Consider the following 26950-nt stretch of genomic DNA (forward strand, 5'->3'; position numbering starts at 1 on the left):
TATGTTTCGTCTGACATTGGTATAAATATTTCAAGTTACTGATGAATTAAGTGGAAATTAATTTTTTAAACACGTGGCAACCCTCCTAAACAAAATTCTTAAATAAAGGATTTTAAACCCATTTCCATTGATAACCATCGGTTAGTAATTCATTTAACTTATTAAATTGTAATGTACAAGCGCGCTGAGTAGACCTGTTTCGGACAATGCGGCAATAATTTGTGCATATATTCGCGGTTTTCCTCAGTAAAATAATTTAACTAACTCAAACAAAGTCCCGTCCAGGCCAGCCCTTTATTTATCGTACTATTGTGAAAATTTCGTGTGAAAGCAGCGAAAGGAAGATAAAAATAAACAAATACATTTTTTATATTGTTTTCGCGAGATGTCAACTAGAACAAAAACAGCCCGCCAAGCTTCTTCCTCTCCAATAACACAAAGTGCACGAAGCGAGAGCCCGCAGTCAAATAACTGGTTTTCACAAATACGAGCATGGTTGCCACAATTGGTAACTTTCTACAAAAATTGGTAACTTTTAAACCGTTTGGTAATTTGGTAACTTTTGTTTGATTTTGGTAACTTTTGCAACCAATCTTCTGCTTGCATTGTTAGAAAGAAATGAATTATATTGTGCATGTGCGTAATTATAAAAATCCTACGAGTTTCAGTGGCAGCACTACTTTTACCCAAAAACTATCGATTTACTTCGACTAAACTAGAGTTATCTCATATTCGTATACCGAAAATATTTGAGTAACAATGGCGGCACTACTGACTACACTTCTAAAAAAATATTTTGAAATATTAGCCCGTAGTTATAGTCAATATAAAATATACTGTAAAGTTAAAAGCAGCATTTTTGACAGATATCCCATTGCAAGTTATTTTGACTATATATACGGGCCATTGTTTGCGACAGTAGTACAGTAAAAATAGTATAAAAATTCGGCCATCTGGCAATTTTCGGTAAGGTCCATAAATCGTTTTCATTATTGTAGAGTAGGTTAAGGAGATGTTAAAATAAGACTTTCTCAATTTAAGTCGATACTGTTCACTTTTTTAAGAAACTCGGGAATACTTTTTTTGTTGGCCGAAAAAATCCAAATTTTTTTGTTAACGGATTTTTTCTAGCGTTATTATTTCGCATGTCCATAAAAAATTAATTATAGATTTTTATATGGATTAAATCGCAATTTTAAACAAGTAATGTTTAAGCAAAAAAACAAAATCGACTTCAATTCTCATATAAAAATTTAAGATTATCGTTGCTTTCTTCATGATCCATGATGATCGGATTTAAAAAGTATGGGGCCACCTTTCCTTTAAAAAAATATTTATAGAAATCGGTTAACGCCTTCCGAAGTTATGCGGTAACATATATTCAAAAAAATATATATATTCCGATGAATTGATAACCTTCTTTTTTTCAAGCCGGTTAAAAATAAAGCATGAAAGATTCGGGTAGGGTTAAGCAATTGCATTGCATTGTTTGGGAAAAGTAGTGGATCATGAGATATATATATATATATATTTTTTTTTTTTATATGAGAGTTGAAGTCGGTTTTTTTTTGCTAAAAATTACTTGTTCTTAAGTCGTTTATTGGGACGAATCGAGAATATAGGACGACAAAAATGTTTACTCCATATGTAGTTGACAGATTTCCATGAAATTTGGTATCCAGGAGTTTTCCTCGTCACTGATTTCGAAATTGATATTCAATTTTCAAAATTCAAAATGGCGGATCCAATATGGGGACGATTTCTTTAAAAATGCATAGATTGTTATGAAGCTTTATATCCAGAGATTTTCGTCGTCACTGATTTTGAAATTGATATTCAGTTTTCAAAATACAAAATAGCGGATCCAATATGGCTGACGATTTCTTTAAAAAAGTATAGATTGTTATGAAGCTTAGTATCCAGAGTCATACCATCATACCATATAGTAATTTAAAAAAAAATCGTCCGCCATATTGGATCCGCCTTTTAGAATTTTGAAAATTTGATTTAATATTCGAAATCAGTGACGACGAAAATCTCTAAATACCAAATTTCATTGAAATCTGTCAAATACATATGGAGTAAATACCAAGCTTTATAACAATTTATCCATTTTTGAACAAATCGTCCGCCATATAGGATCCGCCATTTTGAAATTTGGAAATTTGATTTAATATTTGAAATCAGTGACCACGAAAATCCCTCAACAGCAAATTTCATTGAAATCTGTCAAATACATATGGAGTAAACATTTTTGTCGTCCTAAATTGTCGATTCGTCCCTATGTGCGACGATATATGTACATATGTTTGTGCTTGCATATATCAACGTATGTATGTCTAGATTGATTTTATAAATTATTTGGAAGCTATTGTTATACCACTAAACTAATTTAATTTTTTTTTAATGTTTTTCGGTTTATTAATTAAATAAATAAAATAAGTACATACACATTTGCTATGAAAAATAGCAGTATTTATCTGTATATATTTTTTTAAGTGAAAAGAGATTTTGGTAACTTTTCTTAAGAGATTTTGGTAGAAAAAAATTTTGGCAAGTGGCAACCATGAATACGCGTAAAGATGGACCAGCAGAAAGAGAGCATCATCGAACAACTTTCCGAGTGCATGAAGAGATCCGAAGAGCGAGTGATGCAGCGTTTTGGTGAGTTGACGGCTGATCTTAAAAACTTAAAATTTGCCATCAAAGAGATCTAAGCCCGTGTAGTCAAAGCTGAAGCTGTGTGCGCTCACGTTGAGCAGCTGCGCGTGGATGTGCAAACGTTAAGGTCTCAACCTAATGACGGGAATGAGAGTTCTCGTATTATACGGCTAAACTCTGAAGTGCATACACTCAAAGCACAACTTGACGAGTGTCAAAATTCTCTTGTCTCGTCTGATGCTATCATAAGAGGTATCCGGCAGGCGAGTGAAGAGAATCTAAGAGATACCTTCTCCAAGCTATGTAGCGCTGTCAACATGATTGTTCCACCGGTACGTGATATATTCCCCGTTCCCAATAATGACAACAACAACAGCAAAGCTACGGCAGTTATAGTTAAGCTAGGTTCTGCTAGCGACCGATGTCGACCTCTTAGCGCCGTAACACATTTCTGCAAGCAGAGTAAGAGATCTATTGCGCTGCGAGACATTGGGCACAAAGCAGACGGGAGAATAGATATCCACGAGAGCCTCACCAAGAATAGCCGTGAAGTTCTGCAGTTCGCAATGCAACTCAAAAGAAAACAACAACTGGCATCTGTGTTTTCTATGCGTGGATGTGTGTATGTTCGAGTTAAACCTAAATGCAACGCAGTGAAGGTGTCCAACATTGAAGATGCCAAAAACCTGGGCGTGACTTTCAATAGAACATTGACATGGAAGAACCACATTTTTACAGTAATAGGCAAAGTGTAAGGAATGTTGCGCTCCTTATGGATTACCCAGTACTTTACACCTATTAAAATCAGACTGCTCTTAGCCAAGACATACTTGCTACCAACCGTGCTTTATGGTTGCGAACTGTATGCTAATTGCGATACTACGTGCAACAGAAAGCTCAATGTCTTATTTAATAATATTGCCCGATATATTTTTGGTATTAAGCGCAGAGATCACATGTCCGAACATGCTATAAGAATATATTCAATCTCCTTTAATAACTATTTGAAACTCAAGGTTCTAAGACAACTACATAAAGTATTGGTAAACCAGAATCCTTCTTACCTCTATGAACGATTTCAAGCAACTCGATCAGCGCGTTCTTCGGAATTGCTTTATACGACCTTTAATTCCAAAGTATCTGAGCGCCAGTTATTTGTGTATGCAGTCGTCTATGGAATACTTTACCTTTGGAGATCAGGGGCGTAAAAAGCACATTGCACTTTAGAAGGGAACTAATGCGATTTTTTACAGAATGATTACTCAAGTGTGTACATAGATCATCTGTCAGTTACTCCTTTATTCATCTCTGATTTTTCACTACCTTTTCCTTTTTATCAATTCAGTAATTTCTCCCTATTAAATATTTCCTTGCCCAGGCTTTTGAGTTCTTAATTTTTTATATTATTATTACGCCCTAGTTATGTAAGTCTTTAATGTATTTGCGTATAAAATAACGTTCCTATCAATAGGTCATTTAAATATTTTTCCATTTGGTTTAATGTGATATACTAATTAAGTATCAAACACTCGAAATATAACTCATGGTTGTTGTGTTTGTATTACAATAATAAATAAATAAATAAATAATTTTAGTTTAGCCCTTTAAACTGGGCAACCCTCAAACACATCAAAAATATGCTAAATTGTCAAACTAAGTATTTCTTGAAGCTCTTTCATTTGACATTCATCGTTAATATTTCATATAACTTGGGTATAAAATAGTTCAATTAGACTTCTCAAATAGGTGGCAACCCTATTCAAAATATTTCCAAACTACTACCTTCTTAAACCTCTTTTGTATGACACCCTTATAGCGATACCTTTTTCACTTACCAAATTCCTTTAACTAAAATTTAATTACATTTTTTTAAACATGTGGCGGATACAGGATTTTATTTGTGGAGGGGCGATTGAGCTCGAATTGTCGAATAACGTTAAATTGCAGGCATCTAACTTGATTCACAGCGGAGTGACCGATCGAAGCTATATGACCTACAAGCATCCAACCTGCTTGAACCCTCATTTATTTTTCACGCAAATAGAGGTCCTAGTAATTTTTATGAAGACCGAATTAAAATGTTTTGTGATATAATTTTACTTTAAGTAAGTTTCATGTTGTGAATTTGGCGCAAGGTCCATTTACAGAGTCCCATGTAATAAAACAATTATACTATTTTGTAAAAAAGCACAAGATAAAAAGTTATGCTCTGGGTTTATTAAAGCAGTATATATTTGTGTATATGACATATGTAATTACTTATTTTTTGCTTTGTCAAATGAGGGGTGTAGTTAAGTAACTTAACAACTTATTCGGAATTTTTATTATAATAATTTAAATCGCAAACTCAATTTTGCGCTTTCCTTTTGGGAATCTTTGTATTATCCGTTCAGTGTCAATTTCAATATCTAAGGGCCAGTTTCAGTGGCAGTTTAAACTTAGATTACGTAAACTGAGTTTAAATTGACCAGCTGACTGACATTTGATTGGCTAATATTAGTTTATAGCAGCCAGCTCGGGCGTTTAAAGTTTAAACCACGACCGTGCACTAAAAAACTGGCCCTAAGGGTACGTGTAAAAGTGCTAGACCTATCAGTCTTTTTCATTCTTGGTACTAGGGCCCATGTTTTTAACCGGCGAAGGGTACCTTCTTTCTGAAGTAGCGTTACTAGCTAGAAGTGTAGTCGGAATGCGGAGAAGTTTGTTAATCAACGGAAAAGCATATTCGTCGTCCCATTTACCAAGAACTTCTGCTGCTGATTTTAGGTATGGCTTTTCGCTTACCTCATTTGTTCATCGTTCTGACCACATTTTATACTCTCCTTCCAAAGTGATAGCGTCTTTTTGTAGCGTATTATATTCCCTAATTTTATATGTATGGAAGTAATAGTTCAACTCAAAAATGTTTATGTAATGTATATTTCGGCAATCTTTCTCTGAGATCGAGCTAAATATTATGCAATAGCGGTATAAATATTACCTTTCGATAATAATCTTCGGCGCTAGATGCACGATAATTAGCCCGAAAATTTCATCTATCCGCTCTCCGAGGAAGGACAATGTTCAAATAGTATAGTTCTTGAGCGATAGCGGTAACTAACCGGCAAGCGCTTTGGGTGGGGTTTAGTAGCGCTCACAACTATTTCGGGCTATTCCGTCCAAAGGGGTGGCCCGTTCCAAAAACAATTCCACACACTTGTAGTCAAGGGTCTACGCATTATTTTAACACTCATTTTTCGGAAATTAGCGTACATTTATCACTCCTATTCTCCTTAAAGCAGCGACTTCACCAATACATTTTTGTATTCCCCTTCACTTTACACTTTACTCGATTAGTTATAACTTGCTTTACGACTTTAATATTAATCAATTAATCACAATTCCTTAAATAAAAACACCTTCAAAATCACGCGTCTGACTTTGGTTGCATATGCACATTAAATGGCGGAGTTCAGTTGTCAAACTCCAAAATATGCAAAAGAATGAGAGACAAAAGAAGATAGGATATAACCCAGTAAGCAATAAAAATACACAAGGGTGTTCTATGCAAAAGGTGTTCAGCTCCTTTTCTTCGCAAAACAGAAAGGAGAATTCTACTGCCTGAGGGTTATAATCCCTAAGTGCGGCCGAAGGCCGCCTACGCAGAAAGGTGTTCTCTGCAAAAGGTGTTCAGCCCCCCTTCTTTGGAAACACAGAAAGGAGAATTTACTGCCTGAGGGTTATAATCCCTAAGTGCGGTCGAAGGCCGCCTACGCAGAAAGGAATTCTACGCAAAAATACATTTGTTAAAAATATTTTTTTTTTATAAAAACTAGTTTTTTCTTCTTTTAATTAACTTTTTGAAGTGAAACTTCTTTAGCGGCGGTAGGTTGGTTGGGAGTAAATTGGCAAATTCAGGGGAAATTGCACACGGATATGGTGCAACGGAAATAGTGAAATGGAAGTGGTGCAACGTAAATGATGCAATGGAAATGGTTCAATGGGAATGGTGCAACGGAAATAATGCAACGGAAATGGTGCAATGGGAATGGTGCAACGGAAATGGTTGGGGCTGAAACAAGTGATTCATGTGTGTATGCATATGGTATTAATTTAACAAAAAATTGCTAATAAAAGGTTAAAGAATAACACTTAGAAAAAGACCAATACAAGAATGAAAGTAAAGGTGAGTACGTACATAGATAAAGAAAAGGATAAAGGCAAAGGTAAAAATAAAAACAAAAATAAAGATGCGTAAAGATAAAGGCAAAAATGAAGATCAAGGTAAATTTAAACACTTCACTTATATAAGGGCAAAGGCGAAGGGGTATATGTAGCTGAAGAAAATGATAAACATAAAAGTAAAGACAAAGAGGAGGATGAGGATACCGATAAAAGTAAAGACGAAGATAGGGGAAGAAAGATTAAAATAAAGGTAACTAAAGAGGAATGGAATAAGAAATATTTTGAGATTTTAGAGATTTTCGGAATTCTCGAGACTTATCGATAAAACAATCAATATTTTTATCGGTTTCATCGATATTTATCGATTTTGTTATCGATATTTATCGATTTTGTTATCGATATTTATCGATTTTGTTATTGTTATTTACCGATTTTGTTATCGATATTCATCGATTTTGTTATCGATAATTATCGATTCTTATCGATTTTGTTATCGATATTTATCGGCTTCGTTATCGATATTTATCGATTTTGTTATCGATTTTGTTATCGCTATTTATCGATTTTGTTATCGATATTTATCGATTGTGTTATCAATTTTGTTATCAATATTTATCGACTTTGTGATCGATATTTATCGATTTTGTTATCGATATTTATTGATTTTGTTATCGATATTTATCGATTTGGTTATCGACATTTATCGATTTTGTTATCGATATGTATCGATTTTGTTATCGATATTTATCGATTTTGTTATCGATATTTATCGATTTTGTTATAGATTTTGTTATCGATATCTATCGATTTTATTATCGATATTTATCGATTTTGTATCGATATATATCGATTTTGTTATCGATATTCATCGATTTTGTTTTTGATGTTTATCGATTTTGTTATAGATATTTATCGATTTTCTTATCGATATTTATCGATTTTGTTATCAATATTTATCGATTTTGTTATCAATATTTATCGATTTTTATCGAAATTGTCATCGGTTTTGCTATCAATATTTTTATCGGTTTTTTATCGATATTTTGTTAGGTGTTACTATCCACGTAACGTAAGTTTCACTTCTTCAGTGTGGGCCAGGCGCACTTACTTTTTTATTCTTTATTCAAAATCGCCTGATATCTAATTTGGCATAATTTCTTTTATTAAAAAATCCCACGGTTTCTGTTAGTTGGGTGATATTCCACTTCAAACTGCTCAGTTTGCCTAAGAAAATTCCGTTTTTCTCCCTTTTTCAAACGGTTCCCTAGGGGCCTGTGCGAGGAGCCCAAGGGGGGGATACGCCTTTTTAGAAAGCCGGGACTGTCCCCTTTCTAGTGGGGGGACGATGAGAGCGCTACTAAACATCTCCCAGCGCTTTTTCTACGCATTTTGCTGTTATCCCCGTAGGAATGTCTGGTTACACAGTTGAATGTGAAATTTTCTACATTCACCGCGAAAATATACAAAAAGTAGTATCAAAAAGTATGATTCGACATGCATACATATAGTTCTTATCATAACTTTACGACACTCACATATTGGTAAGATTTCACCATTTATTTAAAAATTTTTTAATTTTAATTATTGTTTTTTAAAGCAGCATATTTTTAACAAAAACCATATAAATCCGAGTTTTAATCTTTGTGCAAAATTAAAAAAGAAATCAAAAAACTTTGTAAAAATTTCGAGCTTTTTAATTAGATTCTTTACAAACATTTTGAGTATGCAGTTTTGTATCCCAATTTCAAGTACCATTGATTTTTGGGAATTTTTGTCGTGGAAGGTGTTGCTCATTTTCTCCATATAACAAAAAAAAGCATCGAAAATGTTTTGTCTGGAATAAAATGGCTGTGTTGCTCATTTTCTGCATATAACAAAAAAATCATCGAAAATGTTTTGTATGGAATAAAATTGCTAACATGATCAACAAAAAAAAATGCCAAAAATCAGTTACTTTAAACTTGCAATATAATTAAATGGGCCAAAAAACTGCTTACTCAAAATATTTCTTAAAAACCGAATTAAAAAGTTCGAAATTTTTACGAAAATTTGTTGATTTTTTAAAACGTTGCATAGATAGAGCTTGGATTTATATGGTTTTTGCTACAGATTATACTATATTTTTATAAACAAATAAAGGGGCAATCGCCCCTTCGTTCAAACACGTTCAAATTTAGAACTATGAGAGTAGGTAAAATTTTACATATTTTTACATCACTATTTCGTACCACATGTTCGCTTCGTCTTCGTAAACGAAATCCACAGTTCGGATATGGTGAAACCAGTGATGATAATGCAGAAATTTTAACTGAAGATAAAACTCAAAACAATATTCTCTGTGTTATATGCTGCGAACAGGAACGGCAACTTTTGTTTGTTCCATGCCATGGCGGAATTATACCAGGTCAAGCAATTAGAGCGAAAGTAGAAGAAGTTAGAAGTTAGTATAACATAGTGCAAGCTTGAAGTTGCCAGAAAACCGCGTTGCTTTTTGGCAATTTTTTCACGCAGTTTCTTCCGTGCAAATTATGCGCGGCATTTTTTTTTTTGTGGAAGAAACTGCGTATAAAAAATTGCCAAAAAACAAAGAGGTTTTCTAGCCATTCAAGCGTGCACTTTATTATACTAAAATTAAATGGGCTATAAAACTGCATACTTAGAATTTTTCTAAAAAATCTGATTTGAAAGTAGAACTTCGTACTAACTATATTTTTATAAAAAACAATTAGAGAAGAGATCAGAATAAAAAACTTTGCATTCAAGGCGAAAAATTCTCTGTGCCAATATTTTTTCCCAGCACTATATGTGACCTGGTCTACGGAAAGGGGGCTTAGGTGTCAAAAAAATCAATTTTCACTTTTTGGTTAATTCGGATGGAAGATGAGATGCTTTTTCACGTGGTGAAAAGCAGAAAATCCTAACTTGCTTAGAAGTGTACTAAAAATGTAGAGAAAGAAGAGTAAAAACGAGTAAACGAAACGAGTTGCTTACTTTTAACAGCTTTTTCACAGAAAACTAGTTTTCGCACGTAAGCTCCCTTTTCGTAGACCAGGTCACATATATGTGAATATATTTTCAGATAAATAAATATTAACAAACTATCTATTAACAAATTAACAATTAAATAAGAGGGGCTTAATATATATTATAAAGTAGCTGAATTTATTTTTTATCTTTTTTGCCGATAGGCTGCCAATTTTTTTTGGCGGTCGTGTGCATATTGGAAGTGCTTCTTTGAAACGGAAATAAAAACTTCTTCGTCGGAGTTAAATTTTTGACGAAAAGCACCTAAGAAAATAAAGTGAAAGATTAAACTCCATTGGAAATCGGAAAATTTAATTAAGTAAAAAGTGGTAATAAATAATATTATTATCCGTACTTCTTATTGCCGCAGTCGTTGCCAAGCCAATAGCGCTGCTTTTGGAACCAGTTCCCTTCCACGAGAAAAGTTATGCTACCTCATCTGTAATAATTTTTTTTTTAATGAATCATTTATTGACGCTAGTACGGATAAGGCTTCGGATTTCGCACGCCTTTTTAATTGAGAAGCCATGTTATCAATAAAACATTAAGTTCAATAACTGCAAAGACCTAATAAACTAGCAAATTAAAAAAATAAATAACTATAAACCTACGAGATAGGGGAATTAAACGTTTAAATCCTTTAGTGTTGCTCCGCGCAGCCTGTGAAAGAATTGCAAAACTCGTTAAATTAATTTGTATTTTTGAATTACATATGTAGTAGCTACTTACAAGAAGTTTAATTATAAAAGAAAGTGGTAGATCGTCCTTTGCGTTTGCACCAGTCTGCCAATAAATCACATACTAAATAATTTTCTTAAATTGAATATTTAACAAACTACTTACTTATAAAATATTGTGATTGAAGAAAAATTGTCAACAAAACTAAAATTTTTTATTGTGCTGACAAATTACTACAAGCCTCTTTCTATTATATTTTTTTGTTTTATCGTTTACGAGCTTTTCTCTAACTTTTTGGCGGTACGAGAATCCCTCGTAAAAATATGTTCGTAAAATGTACGTTTTCTTGCTGGCTGGGATATATCACATTTTTTGTTTAATTGTATTTTTGGGATAAACAAAAATCTTTTTCCTTCTGTCAGTAAACTGTTTTTGTTAAAAATAATATAAATAAGCAATGGGATATAAGGAAAAAATTTTTCTATTTCCAACCTCAGATTTTGGTATTATTTCTCATTTAAAAGTGAAATAAAGCAAATTTTGCGTTATTGCCGTTTGTGTTATTTCACCCCATCGTAATAACACTATACGGAAAAATCAACTTTTTTTCTGGGTATTGGACCAAACCAGTTGTTTTTTTTTTGAAGAGACTGACTCATAAGTGAAAAAGTATTTTGTTATTTTTTCGAAGTTAGTATCCGAAATCAAGATATGGGCCTGCGAAGTTCGAAATTGGACCTTTGGTAAAAAATTGTTTTTAATTAATGTATTAAACAACTAAAAAAGTAAAAATATAAACGTGGTCCGCCTTTGCTCTTATTTAAACGGTATGTAACTTTTTTTCTGTGCAGACTTATATTACAGGTGCAGGGGTCAAAGTCAGATCTTCGAAAAAATATTTAAAAAAATGTTTTTCTGATTTTTAAATGTTATAAGGGACCTGTAATATAAGTTTGCACAAAAACGTTATATGCCGTTTAAATAAGAGCAAAATCCGGACCACTTCTATATTTTTACTTTTTTAGTTGTTTACATACAATAATTAAAAATAATTTTTTACCAAAGATCCAATTTCAAAATTCGAAAGCCCATATTTCCTATTGTGAGGCTAACTTCGAAAAGCGGAGAAAGTACTTTTTTAATTATGACTCAATCCTTTAAAAAAAGGTGGTTTTGTCTAATACTCAGCCAAGTGAATGAACAGCAAATGATATTTTTTAAGTATCTAATCCCGGGACACACATTGATACGTAACTTTTATAAATATGAGTAAAAATTCAATATCTGAAGGCATTTAACCATACCACGAAATAAAATTATTTAATATTTGGACTAACTGATTGTAAAATTCACATATTTATTAATACAGACAAATCTTAACGTAATACACTTGTGCACAAGGGTATTATAACTTTGTTCACACAACGGTTGTTTGTAACAGGCAAAACGAATTGAGGTAGATATAGACAAATGTATACATAAATGATCACAATGAAAAGAGAAATCGATTAAGCGGCGAGTGTCTGCCCGTCCGTCCGTCCGTCCGTCCGCCTCTGTACACGATAACTCGAGTAAAAATTGAGATATCTTAACGAAACTCGGCACGTGTACTTCTTTCCGGCGTAGGACGGATGGTATTGAAAATGGGCACAATCGGACAGTGGCCACGCCTACCTCCCTTATAACGGTAGTTTTCAGAAATACGAAAACTGCGATATTTTAGTAAGTACTTTACTAAATTCTGAATGAATATTATTATTATAACATTTATTTGCATAATAAATTATACAATACACTTAAAGAACTAGGCACTAACGACTAAGGTTTTCAGCCTACAGTTAAAACAATATTAGTGTTGGTTATAATTACATCGATAATTATATTATTGAGTGACTTAAATATCAAAATAAATTTGAGCTGTTCTGAGAATTTTTATAAAAATCTTGACCTTTTCTTCGGATATGTTTGTTAATAATTCTACCGTAGTTCTCTTATGATTGTTACAAATGTTGGTGATTATGTTACAGTCGAATATGAGGTGCTCTATGGAGAGGTAGGCTTGACCACAAACGTTGCATGCCGGCGGGAGGAACGAGTAAATATGTGGGAATGCGTAAGACGTGTATGTCCCATGTGGAGCCGACTGTACATTTGTAGGTATTTTTTTTTAGAATGTTGGAGGGATAGATGGCTGCTTTCCCGGAGGGGTTTATAGTTTTGTAGTGATTGCGGTAATTGTCCCAAACCTTACGTTTATCTGTTGAATGAAAGGCATTTATGGCTCGTATGATATATGATTTATGCTGTGTATATTTTCGCATGACTGGGGCTGAAGTGCTAAATTTCGCTGCTTTGTCTGCTATAATGTTGCCTTGAATTCTAGCATGTCCAGGGATCCACATAGTTATACCTTTCATGAGCATGAAATGGTATTATAACTTTGGTCCGAAGTTTGTAAGTACCAGAATAAGAAGAGATAGACCCATTAAAATGCATACTTAAATGATCAGAGCGGCGAGCTGAGTCGATTTAGCCATGTCCGTCTGTCCGTCTGTCTGTCTGTCCGTCTGTTTGTATGCAATCTAGTCTCTCAGTTTTCGAGATATCCGGATGAAATTTGGTAGGTGGGTGTATTTTTATAATGTATTAATCATTTGTCGGAACCGGAAGAATCGGACCACTATAACATATAGCTCCCATACAACTGATTGTTCAGATATGAGATTTTTCGTTATAACTTCTCCATTTATGCAGATGGGAACATGAAATTTTGCAATATTTCAACCCATTATTAACAGAAAACTTAGAGTGAAAATTACAAAGATCGGGTCACTATAACCTATAGCGCTCACAAAACTGATTGTTCAGATATAAGGTTTTTCGTTATATCTCCTCCATTTAAGTAGCTAGGCACATGAAATTTTTGGGTCGCTATAACCTATGTCCACCATACAACTGATTGTTCAGATATGAGATTTTTTGCCATAACTTCTTCATTTATGCAGCTAGGAACATCAAAATTCGCACCGTTTTCACTCATTATTAACAGAATACTTACAGTGAAAATAACAACGATCGGGTCACTATAACATATATCTCCCATACAACTGATTGTTCAGTTATGAGAATTTTTGTTATAACTCCTCCATTTATGCACCTAGGAACATAAAATTTTGCAATACTTCCACCCATGAACAACAGAATATACAATGAAAATAACAAAGATCGGGCCACTTTTACATATAGCTCCCATACAACTGATTGTTCAGATATGCGTTTTTTTGTTATAACTACTCCATCTATGCAGCTAGAAACATGAAATGTCCCACTATTTTGATCAGTATCAACGGAAAGTTTACAGTTAAATTAACAAAGATCGGCTCAATATAACCTGTTTATTGCCCCATACAACTGATTGTTCAGATATGGGGTTTTACTGTCAAACTCCTTTATTTGGACAGCTAAAACCGATAAATTTCTTAAGCTATTTTATAAATAATAATACAAAGTCTACTGAGAAAATCGTCAACATTTATGCTGTATGAGTTTTATCTCTTATACCACTGATTGTTCAGATACCAGTTTTTGCGATATATCTCCTTTATGTAGGAAGCTAAACCCATTAAATTGTGTTGCCGGTTTACGTACCGATCACACAGCAGTGAAAATCACTTAGATTGGTGCTATATAAGGTATATCTTCCATACCTCTGATTGTTTAGTTATGATTTTTTTTTACACGTATCTCCTCTATCTATGCCTGCTGTGAATATATAAATTTTTTCAAATGCAGTAATCTGTTAAAGTAAAATTTTCAGATACTCAAGAAAGGTATGAAGCCTTCGGCATAGCCGAAGACAGTGCTGCTCTTACTTGTTTTAATTTTGTTTTGGTAGCGAATGAGGATATCTCTTATTTCAAAAATAGAGTCATTTTTATGTGAAATGTTCATAACAGCTTTAATGCAAGACTGAGAATCGGAACATATGACGTGTTTGCCTATTTGGGTTTTGAACCATTTAACTGCATCGAGTAAAGCTTCCGTTTCACCAGTGAAAACTGAACATTCATCGCTAAGTTGCATAAGTTGTATGGTTTCGTAGTTGTGGTTAACAATAGCGTATTTTGCCGTTGTTGCTGTTTTAGACTCATCTGTATAGTGGAAGAGCCAGCCGACGTCTTTGTAGTCTTCAGTTGTATTCTTAAAATGTGTGATGTAGGCATTGTTGCACGTAGATTGTTTTGGAAGGTGCATAAGGGTTGTGATAACGCTATTTTTTTTGGAAAATCCACGGTGGGTGGTATGGTATAAACCTTTGACGAGGTTTAGAATTCAAAGAAAAATTCGGAATGCTCTGGACAATTCTTTCAAACGCTGACAGTAGATTCTTGGCTTTTGGTTATCGCTCTCTTGATATGAAGCTGCTCTTGTAGAAAGCAGTTCTTTTTCGGTGGGCAGCAATATTTTGTTGCAAGCTTAGCCGTGTTAAGGATAATTCTATCCCTTAGAGTTCCTAGTCCGCTTTCAGTTTGTAAAATAAGTAGCGGTGTAGTTCTGAATGCCCCAAGTGCGTAAAATACAGCAGAATTGTAAACAGTTTCTATAGTTCTAAGCATGATAAAAACATAACAAGGTAAAACCATTGAGAGGCAGTCTGACGTTTGCCAACAATATAATTTTAAAATCAAAACTCAAACTCATACACACATTCTCATTTTCAATCTCAAACAACAACAATTGTGAACAATTTAATTTTTTTATTTTCAATTTTATATGATTTTAAAATGTTGGCAAACGTCAGAAAAAAATCATGGCCGACGAAATGAGAGAATGAATTTACCTTGTAATGTTTTTATCATGGTTCTAAGCTTAGACTTTGCAATATGTCCGTGTATAGCTTCCCCATATTCGATTTTTGAAACTAAAATTGCCTTAATAATGTTTAGTACAGTATTAGGGTGTGCGTTACTATGGTAGCTGCTAATGCATTTAATCAAATTCAATCTCTTAGTTAGTGATTCTTTTAAATAATTTATGTGCGATATAAAATTGTATTTGTTATTAAGAATAATTCCTAAGACTCTCAGATCTGTCAAGTAATCGATTTTATTTGAGTTTATGTAGACATCGACAGGAGTACAACGACGTTTCTTACAAATATGTAGTGCCTTAGTTTTAGATAAGGAGATCTTAGCCCCTGTAATATTGCACCAGTCGATGATTTCGGAAAATAAAATATTAACATTTTTTTATATTTCACTTTGGTGTTTGTGGTTAATTATAACATAAAGTTCATCGGCATAGATACAATGGTTAAAGAATGGGTGTCTTACAAGAATACTATTTAATTTTTCGAAAGCTATTAGAAACAGTGTGACTGATAGTGGGGAACCCTGTAGGATCCCGTTTATCAGTGGCACTGTATTTGAATAATAATTATTGATTTTTACCTGGAATTTTCTGTTGCTTAAAAATGATATTATAAAATTAATTATTTTTGGTATTAAAAATGTTGTTAAACAAATTGAGAAGAAAAGTACGGGCTGGTATTGGAAGGTGGTTTAGCATAGAGTAGGAAACCTTGTCGAAACCAGGAGTGTTACCTTTGGGTGTTGAAAGTGCATTGTTGAGTTCTATCATCGTTATGTCGGATTCAATGAATTTGGCCGTTGGGTGGGGGGTGTATGTTATATTCCCACTAAGGGAATTTTTGCAATTAATAAATGTATACGAGAAGTTAGAATCAGCAGATTCTGCTGACCATATTTGTGCGAATGTCGAAGCAATTTCCGACTTACATGAAATGGTGTTGCTACTTTGGTCTTCGATATTGTTTATCGTGAAGTGAGTATTGTTGCCGTAAAGTTTGTTGGCATGATTCCATAAATATTTCATGGATGAAGTAGGGTTAATCGAAGATGTAAATTTGTGAAATGTTTCACGTTTGGCCTTCTTTACTTCTCTTTTGAATAGCACATTTGCTCTTTTGTAGGCCATGCGATTTTCTGAATTTAAGTGGTTTTTGAACACATACCAAAGTTTTTGCTTTCTATCTCTTAGCTCATTGAGATTTGTTTTCCACCAATAGGTTTGTTTTTAGAGAGAGAAGCGTGGTAACTTTTTCATAGAATCATTAGTCGACGTTCAGACACGAAAACTTTTGTTGTGGAAACTCGAAGCTTGTAGGGGAGAGAGCGACGAGGAAAGGGGACGGGTACCGAGTCGCCCTTACTCCGGAAACACGCTTTGTGCTCTCGTTCGTCTGAGTAATTCAAGTTGGCGATTCACAGCTGACAACAACAATTGCGTACAAAAGAGTTTCTGTGTGTGAATGCGAAGGGCAACACCAAAAGAGAAATCGCCGATAATAAGAAACTTGAGTTTCCGTGTTTGCAAGAATGATAGAATAAAGAGATTGCGCTTTGCGCAGGTCCGTTACTCTTGTTTACAAATCAGCTGTTCGAGTGTTGACGTCATAATATAAAATTTTTGGTGGGAAGCGTATTGGTTTGCGAGGGAAACGTATTGGTTTGCGAGGAAAACGTATTGATTTGTGATATTTTTGTTAAAGTTATAAAATAAAAACATTGTAAAATGAAGTGCGCAGTTGCGAAATGTGGAAAAACGGCGGCAGAGTGCAGTTTGTTTACTTTTCCTTCAGATCCAGAACTTAGGAAAAAGTGGATCCAGTTCTGCCGGCAAAGCAAGGATTTCCAATTTAAAACTTGCTTTATTTATATATATATATATATATATATATATATATATATATATAAGAAATTATTGAAACAGCGCACAAAAGAAAACGCAAATATACAAAAATATTGACTTAGCAAAATTTGTTTTATTATTTAAAACCTTGGAATATTATATATTAATCTTTTCAATTCACAGGTAAAATCCTAAAACTACGTAAATCAACTTGTCATAAACATTTCAATTTAGTACAATTAAATGTTTGTAATTCTATGCTGGAGGAATGTTTAGTTATTTGTACAACGATTTTGGGGTGAAGGGTGGACGAAAGGGTTGGGGCGTGGCTCCCCAAACCCCCCTAAACGAAATAGGATGGACCGCGATTTATGAAAAGTCAGCTCGAAAGTTTGCAAAAATACCATATTTCAAACCGAAATTATTAAAAAATTATTGCAGATATAGTAATTAGTTTTTTTTTTTTTTAAATAAAGCGTAGACTTGTCTACAAGTGTGTGTAAACGTTTTTAGATTCGGGTCACTCGTTTGGGCACAGCAACCAAAAATGTGTGTGCAAATAACTAAACCGCATCCCTATACTGTTTTAATTGCTTCATAGAATTGTACTTTACACTTTACCTTAATGGGTGAACCCGGATAACCGGAGCCGTGTCTGCACCGTTGGTTGCACCGGTTGCATGGTTGGCACCGTTTGCATTGTATTTCCTGAAATAAGTACGCATTGGAAGTTAGTAAAAAGTAATGTATTGTCGCAGATGCTACTTACCATGCTATGAGCACGCCCTTGCTCAACGAATTGGCCCTTTTACGCTGTTTCCTGGTTAGCGCTCTTCGATTCTCTGTAGTCTTTCTGGCATCGTATAGCTTCTATATTTGTTTCCAAGCCTTGGAGCTATGCACTATTTGCTGTGGCTTCAATTTCATTTGGAAATCTTACTCGTTCCATTTGCCAGCGCAACGGCGGCCAGAGAATGCAATTTTTATTTGAACGCCCTACTCACTACCTGAAATAAAATAATAATATAAATAATGTAAAAGAAACACAAAATAAATTTACCGTCTTCTCGATTCAATAAATTGCCACCAGATTGTTTTATTTTAGTCTTTCAACTAAATTTTATGCTATATTTACTTTTTTTCGTCGAAATTGTATGCGATTTGACAGATCGCCAACAACAACTTTTATATTATGACGTAGATGCGCAGAACGAAAAATTTTTGCACCCCTATCGGCGCAATCTTTGTATTCTATCATTCTTGCGTGTTTGAACGCAGACTTAAGAGCGAAATACACCACACAAGCGGCTTGTCAAACATACTTTTCCCATTTTGCCATAGACCATGCAAACATGAGTCGTTCAAGCACAGAATTTTAGTTTTCTTTCGGTTAACAATGTAAAACATTTTAGTTTTCTACCATTATTCTCCCTTACGTCTTCACTTGGTGAAATTTCAGTTGCAATTGAGGCGATTTTACCACCCACATCGCAAGCGGTTTGATCAAACGACAACATGGCGGCCAGAAAATCAAAAAAATTTGATTTTTGCTCAAATTTCCCTCAAGCGGTTTGTCAAACCTTCAAACACCCCATAGACAGCACAAATGGCTTGAAGCAAAGGGAAATTTCGCTTGGTTTGTCAAGCCGCTTGTGTTGTGTATTTCGCTCTTTAGCGGCAGAGATAATATATTTTTTGAGTATCGCGGCGTCTTTGTTAACATTGCTTGTTGGGCTATAATTTCTTTTCCAATCTGCATAGTCTGTCTTAAATTTAAGAGCGCAGAATGATCCCATTGGTTGGTTTTGGTATCTCTTAAGAGAGATATAGATTGGGTAATGATCACTTCCGTGTAGAGAAGTGTCAATGTTCCAAGAGAGGAATGGAAGTAGGTTTGCTGAAGCAAGAGAAACGTTAATATGAGTATGTGTGGAATGTGTTGAGAATTGGGTAGGTGATTTGTCATTGCAAACAATGAGGTTGGTTCTATTTTACAGCGTTTGTCGGTTTTATTAGAGCCCCATATGTACTATGGGCGTTAAAGGCGCCTAAAAGAATAGTAGGGTAGTTAGTACTACCGTAAATAGTATTTAGGTCGTGAATTGTGAATCCTGTATGTGGAGGGATATAAATAGATATTATGGTGATTTTCATGTCGGCGCTAAGTGTAACACCGACAGCGCAAAGATGAGAAGGGGGAGTAAAGAAATTTTGTTCTATTGATTTTTTAATAAAGAGTGCTGTTCCTCCTTTTGCGAATGTTGATTGTGTGTTACACGTAGTGTTCATAGTTTCTAAGCTTATTGGGATCAAGTTTTAAATGAGTTTCCTGTAAAGATATTATATCTGGGCATTTCCGATGAATTAGTTGTTGGAGTTCATGTTGGTTGTTGTGGTAGCCGTTTATATTCCATTGGAGAATAATTAGGACCATAACAAAAAATCAAATGAATATTTCTCTCTTGGAGCGATATATACAGAATATAATCGGAAAGAGATAAAATAGCTTTAAAGGTTTTCGTCAAATTCTGACATTTCTGCCATTTGTGAAAGGGTTGAATTCATGAAGTTGTTTGTGTTCTGGTATAAAATAGTATTGCTGTCGTGAGTATTAGTTTTGGAGAGGCTGTTTGTGTAATGAGGTGGATTTGTTTTGTTGGAAATAAAATTTTCGGGGGAACTACTTATTGAGTTTGTTTTTTGTTTTTGGTTTAAAGAGTAAGGTTTTTGATTTGCTTCTGTGATGGAATTTTGATTGTTATGTTTTTCAATTTCGGTTTGATTTTTGTATTTTTTTTTAGTTCAATTATTTTTTTTATGCTTTTCGATTGCTTCATTGAGAACTTCTTTGGGAATGTTTTCGATTGTAGTTGGTAGATTATTTACGATTTTTGTTGCTTCATTAAATTTGCATTTATTTATTACTTTTGTCTTTAGAATTTCGCGCTTTTTTCTGATACTGGGACAGTCTTTGTGAAGGGCATTATGCTCATGTTGGCAATTAACGCATTGTATTTTTTCGCATGGAATCGGATCGTGACTATTGCCCGAGCATACTTCGCACTTTTCTTGATTTTTGCAAAACTTTTGCGTATGGCCGAGTGTGAAACATTTTTTGCATTGCATTGGAGACGGAATATATGGATCAACCTTGAAGTTTAGAAATGCAATTTTCATTTCTTTTGGTAGTTCGTAAAGGTTGAACGATATTATATGAAGCGACGTGTTGGTTAAGGTGCCCTCTAATTTTTTTGAACATCATTTACACCTTGATCGCGTAAGCCTTCAAGTATTTTGTCCATAGTGAGATTTTTTAGTGGGGGTGCAAAAATTACACCCTTTACCGTGTTCAAAGTCGGATGCAGAATGGTGGTGACCGAACAAACATTGCAAAGGTTTGTGGCTGTTGGAAATCGAGTTGTTTGTGCTGAGCTTTTTGTGAGGATTACCAAGTCGCCGTCTCTTGTGAATGAAATCCGACTAGGTTTTTCGCTGCTTATACTTTCGATGGTTTATTTTCCATTTTGCTTTTCATTAGAATATATTTTGGGCATTGGTTTTTATTTGTTTGATTTACATAGCCGATAATCGGAAAATCATGCTTATTGGTTAGATCATAGCTAAAGTTTTTCTTTCTTTTTGCTGGCCCCGGATCGGGATCCTCCTGAGTTGGAAGCCATGGCTACTAAGTACTTAGGAAAACAAACGAGAAATGTGGATATTAAATATTTAACACACGTGTAGGAAGAGCGAATAATACGAATAGCGAGAGTAGTCAAACACGACCGCTTTCAATGAATGCAAGGTGTCAACTGTTTGAGTGAATAAAATTGATATTTACAGTGTTTTTTAGATAAAAAATAAGAATATTATAAATTTTTGGAAAATGGTGTATATCTTGGTAACCGCTCCACCAATTTTTTTCAAACTTGGCACAGTTGTTGGCCTTGGTACAACATACCAAATGGCGGAAAATTTTCAAAATCGCACAATAAGCACTCCCAGATCCCATATAACGGTAATTTAAAGAAATACGAAATCTTCGTGAAATCAGTAAATAGTAAAGCTAATTTATTCAAAATTCATGCTTACAATAATTCTTTACCAAGAAATACGCTTATGATACAATTATGGAGAATGGACGTGGCACTGCTCAATTGTGATCACATATATGTATCTCGGTAACCGTTATACCTATTTGTACCAAACTCTGTACATAAAAGCAAAACGTTGAAAATTATTGAAATCGGGCTAAAATTACGGCCACTTTTCATATAACGGTAAATTTCAAAAATGCTTGAAACTTCCATATTTCTAAATTTACTAAAAATTGATACTAACAACAATGCCTTGAAAAGAAGTAACATTATTACAGTACTGCCTTTTCAACTCTTGTACTGATTTTATTAATTTCTTCAATCAGTACGCTAGTGTCCTGATTTTTCAAAATTTGTACTGATTTGTACTGAATTTTCAATTCAAACAAAATACTTTAGGATTTTCTTAAGGTTTTTACATAACGTTGCAACTTCCTTAAACTGTACTGTAAAAAGTAAGAAGAAAATAATGTTTGATATGACCAAGAAATTAATACAACAAAAATCGTCAATCGTTTTATGGGCATATTGCCTGGTCGTTACGTACCAGTTGCGATAATATGATGGAGCTTAAATTATTTAAAAAGCAGGCTGAGTGTTGCTAGTTACATCGAAAATAACTTTCAGTTTAATAACAAAAAATTTGAATATTCGAATGGCTATAACTTACAATTCTTTTTTCACAATTTGCTGACATTGTAAAAGAGTTTTGCATACAAGACATATAGTAAGACACTCTTTTTAGCGAATTCTTAGCCATTCAAAGTTTTTGCGTAGTTGAGAAAATTTTAATTTAAGCCATGAGGGATTATAGATGAAGTCCTTAAATAGTGGTACTTTTCCACAGTTTGAAAAAAAAAATTTAATATTTTTTTCAATACAACAAAAACGAAGCAACTGAGTATAAAGTTTGCTTCCTGGGGCAAGGAGAGAAACCGGCTTCTAATTAAAATTTTTTAAAGTGAAGTTCATATTAATTCTGCACGTTGCCAAAGATTTTGTAACCGGAAAATTTTATTACCAAAAAATGTTACCAGTTCTCGTCACCGCGATTCTAGTTACGTTGGTAATGCAGTTAAAATATTCAGCATTGCATATTTCACGGGGCAATACTTTGTTACCAGCTTATGAGATGGTGACAAAATTTACCGCTTACAAGAGTACACAGAATTCGAAAATGGTTTAAAATTTGACAGGAACTTAATTTTCCGCTTACAAAACTTTTATTACCAGCCATTAGCGCACACAGACCAAATAACCTTCAATTGAAACTTAAAAATTTGTTTTTTATTGCATTCTGAACGGCCTAACATATCCCAATAGGCAACGGTTCGGTTTTCGTGCGATGCAGTGAAATGCTGCCACACTCGCACATGTATTATGATCACATTTGCTTATTTCTTCTTTATGATGCCTTTGCGCTCAATTTGGCAATTCTTCGCCTCGCTGTCTACTGATTTGCATTAAAGTTTAATACCTTAAGCGCTTCTGTAGTAGTGGCTGCATCGCTACTTGCTTCTAAGTTCACAAGATATCGTACCGTAATATTTTTTAACAGACTTCCTTTGTCCTTGGGAACACTTTAGGCTATATTTTTTCTAAGTCTTAACATTTTTAAGTAGCAAATTCCAAAATTTTTTGCCACTTTTCGTGCGGTTCCGCCTTTCCGTAGTAAATCTATTATTTACATTTATGGTTCCTGATTAACTATATTATTTACTGGTGATCACTTCTTCAATAAATTACAATATAGAAAAAAGTCATCTGACTTCCAACTAGGTAAAAGATAACTGTCAAATGCAAAACTGAGAGTGAGTGCAAAACTGTAACATCTGCCTTAATTTACATTTTTGTCTGCTGGTTTTTTTATTGTTGTTGTATTGTCTTCAAATCATTATGAGAGAGGGAGTAGGGATGTACCAACAAGAATATACAGCAAAAGTATGAAAGTCGTTAGAACTTGGAAATATAGCGGTGGTTGAAACAAAAAGTGTTAAACCATGTTACAGTTTTGCTCGTTACTGTATATTTAATACTTGCGCCGGGTATTTTATGTTCGGCTCCGCCCGAACTTAGACTTTCTTACTTGTTTTATGTACTTTTTTAATTTAATATTTATGCACCTTTTTTTTGTAATAATTATTGCGACCAAAATTTTCATGCGATTTTCATGAAACTTTGTGAGTACGTAAAAAAATAGCTTTCTGAAAATTGGTAGGATTTTTTTTAATTTTCTAAATTTTTTTCAAGCTCTTTATTTTTTAAATAATTTTTTTTTAATTTCTCGTTGTGATTTTAATCAACTTTAGGGGTCGAAATGTTCCTTACAATATCTTTTGCTAATGTGCTCAAAAAAATTTTTGTGCAACCATACGGCTCTTTAGATATAAAACCACTATTTGTGTATGCATATTAAACGAAATCTATATATCCCTATGTTATTCGATACGCTGAATGCAAATCCGAGGTCCGTTAGCCTCCATCACGTCAGGTGCGTGGTCAGTTGAAGGTCGAGTAGGGAAAATTATTGAATAAACCTGAAAATTCATATATATGGGGCTTTAGACTCGCACAAAGTTTAAAGCTTGGATTTATGCGGGGGTTGCTAAAGAAACACTATATTAAAAAAAAAAATAATAATAACTAAAAGTCAAATGAGTGAGTGTCAAATCAATCAGTTTTTGAACAATCGGCCGTGGCATCTTTAATATATAGAAAATAATGGGTCGACCTGATAAATGTTGTAATCCGCTGCGTAAAAAAATCACCAAACTGTTCGGACAAATCTTTCTTTCGTTACGCACAAATGGAACAAAAATTTCAAAAATCTTGTAGGCTTTCATATATGCAATAGTTGTCGGAGAGATATATATATAGAAACGATAATAATGTATGTGTTCTTGATTCAGCTCAAAGCGAAAATATCGCCAAAGCTACGGAAGGAGAGTTTTGTGATCTTATCAAAGCAGACGACAGGTCAGATCCCTCTTTTGAATGCAAGACAGTTGATAATATTATAATATTATTATACATTATTATCGTTTCTATATATATATCTCCGACAACTATTGCATATATGAAAGCCTACAAGATTTTTGAAATTTTTGTTATTCTACTCCATAAAGAAATGTCGAATGGCGATTTTTTTGTAATTTTTTCGCAATTTACTTGAAATTTGTTAGAGTGTACAAGTCAAACGGACCTCAGAATCAGATTCAGCGGGTCGAAATGCATGTTGGTAGATGGGTCTGGTTAACAGCACACATCTTTTTTGTGCCGGTGTTGTTATTATTGCACTTAAAATGTGTACGAAGAGCAGCAAAGCATTCAAAGCGGAGTCTCCTAATTTTGACCTGAAGTTGTTACACACAAAACCTGCTGATGAAAAACATATTTCGGCCTCAGCACTTTTAGGTTGAACAGTCAGAATACGCCATTTAAAGACAATGATCCCTATCTCCTCCAGTACTAAATATTTGAACTTCTTTTACCTGCACGTTGGGTAAATTATAAGTTTTTGATTTGAGGAAGTTTGAGAAGATTGATTGAAAAAATAACTTTTCCTTAAAACTTTAAGGTATCCACACACCTACGCGATTCTGTCGCGAAGAATCCGCCCCGTTTTTGATGCTACAGACAAGCAAAAAATATTTTTCAACAAAAATAAAATTCTTATCTTTTCTACATCAAATATGTTTCGTTTTCTTACGTTCAATTTTGTTTTAATATTGTAAAATCCTTCTATTAGCCTTTTGCGTTCACAAAACGCGGCAGTCTGCGATTTCGGCACGACGAAAAGAAGAACTGTGCATGTTCGAATAAATCGCTGCAGCAAAATCGTATAAGTGTGTGGTTCCTCATTTAAAACTATCGTCGGCATTGTTGTAATATTTGTCGGAACAGATTCGCACGTACAGAATCGCATAGGTGTGTGGATACCTTTATGTTTCGTTAACATTAGAGATGCTATGAATACATTTGTTTAAATTTGTATGCTCTCACCCCCAGGTTAGGTTAGGTTATCTCGGCTGCCCTTATCCCTCAGGAAAAGGGCACACTTAGGCCACCATGGGCCCTTTGTGATGCCGTATTAGAGACTCCATATGTCCTTCCTCTTACCCTAGATATTTTTTTATTTCAAAATAAAGGGATGAGAGCGTTAAAATTCCGACCTTACTCATTTTGGACCACACTAATGAAAACAGATTAACTTACTACTACCACTATTACGTAACTTACATCTATTATCCGTGATGAAACTGTTGTGCATACCTACATATGTGTTCAGATTCCATTTCGTCATCCAAAATTTTTTTGGGAATAATTAATACTGTTATAATAGTACCATACAATTAATAAAATATATATATATTTTTTTTCAGGCTGTTTTGTACAGGTTCCATCTGAGAAGATCTTATTGAACAGCATTGTTTTGCCGCACAAGGAGTTATCTAGAAGTTTCAAGAATGAAATAATTTTATAAAATTTTAAACAATTTAGAACTTATATATGTGCACATATTAAATATTCTTTTTTTTAGTTGTATTCAACTAGCGAAAAAAGTTCAAATTCAAATTAGTAGCACATTTGTATTTTAATATGTATTACGAATGCTATTGTGGATATCAATTTACATATATCTGCAGATGCACACATTTGTACATTGTGTAATTTTTTAAATACATACATATCTAGTTACAAATAGCATATTTTTGAAATAAATCCTACGAGTTGAGTATTTATTATTACTGCTTTGTTTAATATTTTACTTATTTTTAATTTTAACATAACAGTTGTCTATTATATATAGAGTCCGACCGAAGGTAGAACCGAATGTGCGGTTTGATTTATCATATTGCTCTAGAGTTAGACGATCTAGAGTCCACACGCCTTCGTAGCCTATTACGCCCATTTGGGTACTTAAAGTTGACATTATAGACAATGTGTTTGTGTAAAAAATAAAAGTTTAAATGCTGTAATAAAAAAAAAATCCAAAAGAAAATTTTTTACTTTTTTATACGTTGCACATAAATGTAAAAATTTATAATTAAAGCCCAAAATAAAACGGAACATTTTGCTTCATTAAGTTTCGTTAAAAGGTTTCGAGGATACAGCACTTTAAAGAAAGGTATGTATGACGTTTTCTTAAAATTTAAGTCCCGTGTAAATAGGCAAAAAAAAATAAAAAATATGCTACACGTATATTCATGTCACCTAGACCTTCAATCTCTTCAACTTTCATCCAAATCCTTAGAGGTCGCGCACAGAGATGGCCGCGGTGACATCAAATGCCTCAAATAGTAAAAACGCATTCTCGTGCTAAACTAGAGTGGACGGTGGTTTAGCTATTTAATAATCGATTATTCGATTAATCGTGCCATCACTAATCTGCATACATTAAAATTTTGGAAAATTGTATATCTGTAGAAATATCGTTTATAAAAGGCAAGAACAGAACCGGGCCTAGGTGACTACCTTGAGGGAGTCCTGAAGTAACATCAATGACGTCAGAGATAGTATTTTTAAACATTACCCTTTGTGATCTATCATAGAGGTATGAAGAGATCCAACGTAGAAAATTAGGTGGAAGACCAAGAAGATCGAGTTTATAGATG

General features: G+C 33.9%; 1 protein-coding gene and 1 long non-coding RNA gene across 2 annotated transcripts in view; one reads left to right on the top strand and one right to left on the bottom strand.

Annotated features, from left to right (window-relative positions):
- LOC118742286 (mannose-1-phosphate guanyltransferase alpha) overlaps nucleotides 1–26083 on the top strand; it is a 49025-nt gene extending 22942 nt beyond the window's left edge. The window contains exon 7 of the mRNA XM_036474241.1: nucleotides 25718–26083. Coding sequence (XP_036330134.1) covers nucleotides 25718–25818 — 101 coding nt within the window. The 3' untranslated portion in view covers nucleotides 25819–26083. The remainder of the gene's footprint in view (nucleotides 1–25717) is intronic.
- On the bottom strand, nucleotides 17922–18495 carry LOC118742287. The gene is made up of 3 exons (XR_004993359.1): nucleotides 18299–18495; nucleotides 18008–18245; nucleotides 17922–17946 (listed from the first exon to the last, which is right to left on the bottom strand). It is a non-coding gene; the product is annotated as an uncharacterized LOC118742287 (long non-coding RNA).
- Nucleotides 26084–26950: the final 867 nt, after the last annotated feature.

The sequence above is a fragment of the Rhagoletis pomonella genome, unplaced genomic scaffold (genome assembly GCF_013731165.1).
Source record: "Rhagoletis pomonella isolate Grant_MI unplaced genomic scaffold, Rhpom_1.0 Rhpom_scaffold_00007, whole genome shotgun sequence".
In the NCBI taxonomy this organism is placed as follows: domain Eukaryota; kingdom Metazoa; phylum Arthropoda; class Insecta; order Diptera; family Tephritidae; genus Rhagoletis; species Rhagoletis pomonella.